Source organism: Galeopterus variegatus, unplaced genomic scaffold (genome assembly GCF_000696425.1).
Source record: "Galeopterus variegatus unplaced genomic scaffold, G_variegatus-3.0.2 Scaffold52834, whole genome shotgun sequence".
NCBI classification, from domain to species: domain Eukaryota; kingdom Metazoa; phylum Chordata; class Mammalia; order Dermoptera; family Cynocephalidae; genus Galeopterus; species Galeopterus variegatus.
Genome location: NW_007778945.1, coordinates 1 through 3,225, shown reverse-complemented (window position 1 = coordinate 3,225; position 3,225 = coordinate 1). Strand labels below are relative to the sequence as shown.

At 56.6% G+C, this 3,225-nt stretch overlaps 1 protein-coding gene across 1 annotated transcript; it reads right to left on the bottom strand.

Moving 5' to 3' along the window:
* Positions 1–1,750: 1,750 nt before the first annotated feature.
* On the bottom strand, positions 1,751–2,469 carry LOC103584387 (tRNA (guanine-N(7)-)-methyltransferase non-catalytic subunit WDR4-like; the record flags this gene model as incomplete). Its single annotated transcript, XM_008565412.1, has 2 exons — positions 1,751–1,820; positions 2,286–2,469. Coding segments are annotated over 2 exons (254 nt in total), but the record flags the coding sequence as incomplete, so codon positions are not given.
* Positions 2,470–3,225: the final 756 nt, after the last annotated feature.

The window sequence follows — 3,225 nt, the reverse complement described above, 5'->3', positions numbered from 1 at the left end:
CACTTCCTCTGAAGAAGCCACTACCCTACAGAGAGGCCACACAGCAGGGACATGGGGCGGCGGCCTCTGGCCGACAGCCAGCAAGCAAGCAAGCAAGTGAAGCTGCAGTCCACCAGCTTCGAGGACCTGAATCCTACCGACAACTGGTGAGTGAGCTGGGTGGACCTTGCCTCAGGGAAACGTGAGGTGACCGCAGCCTGCAGAGACCTCACCAAGCTGTAGGACCCTGCTAGGCAGCATCCAAACATCCTACCGACAACTGGTGAGTGAGCTGGGTGGACCTTGCCTCAGGGAAACGTGAGGTGACCACAGCCTGCAGAGACCTCACCAAGCTGTAGGACCCTGCTAGGCAGCATCCAAACTCCTGACCCACAGACACGGTGGGAGGACAGCCTGTGTGTCCTAAGGTGTTGCATAGGGGATAATTTGTTACGCAACAACAGATACCGATACAGACCTGATGGCAACAACTGGCCAGGCCCCACTGAGACGCCTCACCTGGTCAGGAAGCTCCAGCAACTGCACTGGGGACATGACCCACCCCATGGCTGGCACGGCCTCCTAGCCTCTCCAGCAATTCTGCTGCTTTTGGGATATTCAAGCAGCAGTCCCACCCCCACCCCCTACCTGCTCTGTAAACGGGCTGTTTTATCTGTAGAACATCTTAGCAAAGGGAAGCCAGGCTTTGGTGTGGGCCCTTGGGAGGTAACCCTTGGCAGGACTGCCAGCCACAACCCCAGAACCCTGCTGCTGAGGACAGCAGGGGCTGGGCTGGGAGAGCCGCACTGGAAACCCCACACAGAGCCCTGTTACAGATCCACTCAGGAAATGTTGCTAAAGCAAATCCAAACCATAGGGAGAGGACGTCACCTGTCGCTGTCTGGATCCTCCAACCATACAAGGAAAGTAAGATGGAAACACTTTCTGGGATGCAGAGCCAGGAGGACACCCTGGACACACTCCAAGGAACTCGACTTCTAGCTGGAGGGAGTTTGGCTTTGCAAGACTTCTTCTGAGCAACAACTCCTTTATTTGAATGAAGACACCTAGATTCTGACGCCGGGCTATAAACGACCCCACAGACACTGTCTCCTCGAGGCTCTGAAAGCCCAATGGAACAACCAGAAGCTGCAGGACTAGGGTCTGCCATCTCCTACCAGCAGACGTGGGGGCAGGTTTACTATTTCAACAACCTCTGCCAGCAGGGCAGTACAGCAGGCCTCAACCCTGCCGGGACGCATGGCCCAACAGTGCTGCTGACCTGCCCCTCTTCCCTCAGCCTAGTGCTCCTGTTAGGACAGTGATGTCCTGCACCCACTCAGGCCTTGAAGACCCTCCATGGATTGTCCCTGACCTGACCAACCAGAGGGGACACCACACACACTGGCACACGCACAGCAGGACCAACTCCCTCAACACTAGCAGCCTGGACAAGAGCAGCAGGGCACCTCCTTCCCCTCCCCCAGGTGCTGGCCCCACCCTAGGGATTTGCAACACCTAACCCTGGAGGCAGAGACGTAGAATGTTATTGCCTGGCCTTGACCCCTGGGCCTTGACTCTTGGGCTCATGTGCTGCAGCTTTAATTATCCTGTTCCTTCCATGGTGTGCATGACCCTCCCTGAGGCCCCACGCTCCTCTGTCTTTACTTACACAGCAGTTCCCTACAGCATGTGGCTTCTTGCAACCTGCCTTTCTCTATGGATGCTGTAGGATGGTACCCTGAGGAGCCCTCTGTACTGATGACCTCACCTTCCATCATGGCCCAGTTCCCACGAAGGCAGTTGGAGATGTCCTCTAACACAGCACTCTCAGGAACAGACTGAAGATAACAGATGGAAAACCTTGATCAGAAAGAGGCAGGACTGAAGACCTGCTGGGCGTGGCCCAGGCTGGCCGGCAGCCTGGCAACCCCAGCAAATCTTCCATGAAGACCTGCTGAGGCACAAGCTGAGCCTGAGAACACCTAGGACACAGTAAGGACGCACACCCAAGATGCACAGAGTGCCAGCTTCACCGCTAAAAAGATGTGTGGCATGGGAGAGCCCCAGAGACGTACACCACTTATGGCAGTCCCCCCCCCAAAAGACCTGCTATAGGCATGAAGACATAGGACACGCTGGCAGCACCCAGTTCCCCCAACCCAAGCCCGAGGCCCTCCAGCCACTGCCCCCTCTGGACACAGCCCATGGGACTGGGAGTGATCAAGCTGAAGGGTTCACATGCAGGGCCAAGAAGGCCTGAGGGACAGCAGGCCTGGGACTAGGAGAAGCTGCCCGAGCCTTACCTGCCACTGGCTGCCCTCGGGCCTGTACAACACAAGGGGGGCTTCCTGGCAGTCCTGCAGAACCCACAGCCCCTGTGTCTCCTCAAAAGCAACGTCCCACACTCGGTGCTGGAAAGACAGCTGCTGTCTGAACACCAATTGCTGTCTCAGGGCATCAAGCTGGAAGATGTAGACCACAGGGATGCTGTCCATAAAGACAGAGGACAGTCAGCATCTGGGTGCGCAGCCCCAGGAGCCAGTGCGGCCCTCGCCAGTATCAACCTCAGGAGGCACCCTGAGCCAGAAGCACCCAGCCGTGCCCCTCCAAATCCCTGACCCGGAGAAACTAGGGCATGATACACGTTTGTTTTTAAGACCCCAAGTTCTGGGGTAACGTGTTATAAGCAACTTAAAAGCAACACAGGACAGCCAGAAGCACCCAGCCGTGCCCCTCCAAATCCCTGACCCGGAGAAACTAGGGCATGATACATGTTTGTTTTTAAGACCCCAAGTTCTGGGGTAACGTGTTATAAGCAACTTAAAAGCAACACAGGACAAAGGAAAAGGGTATGGAGACGCCTGCGGCAGCTCTGGGCTCTGGCCTGGCCAGCGTTCTTACCCGCTCTGAACCTGCACCCTCACTTCCAAAACAAGCGGAGGCCACAGGACAAAATGGGAGGTGGGCAAGGCACAAGCACTTTCCCAGCACCCAGCACAGACTCAGCAAGTGCCACCAACTCTCAAGTGGCTCCAGCATGACCAACTTTGGTGGGCTGCAGGTGGAGGCCACTGCTACCCTTAAGTAACGGGCTTAAGCAGCAACTGCGAGAGCTAACTTGGACACCCATGCTGCTCACGCAGCAGTGACCGTCGATGGCCTCTTCGTGTAGGAGGACATGCCTGTGGGCCAATAAACAATCCATGTACCCATCCCGCCCCGTGGCTTGCGGGCAGTGGGCTG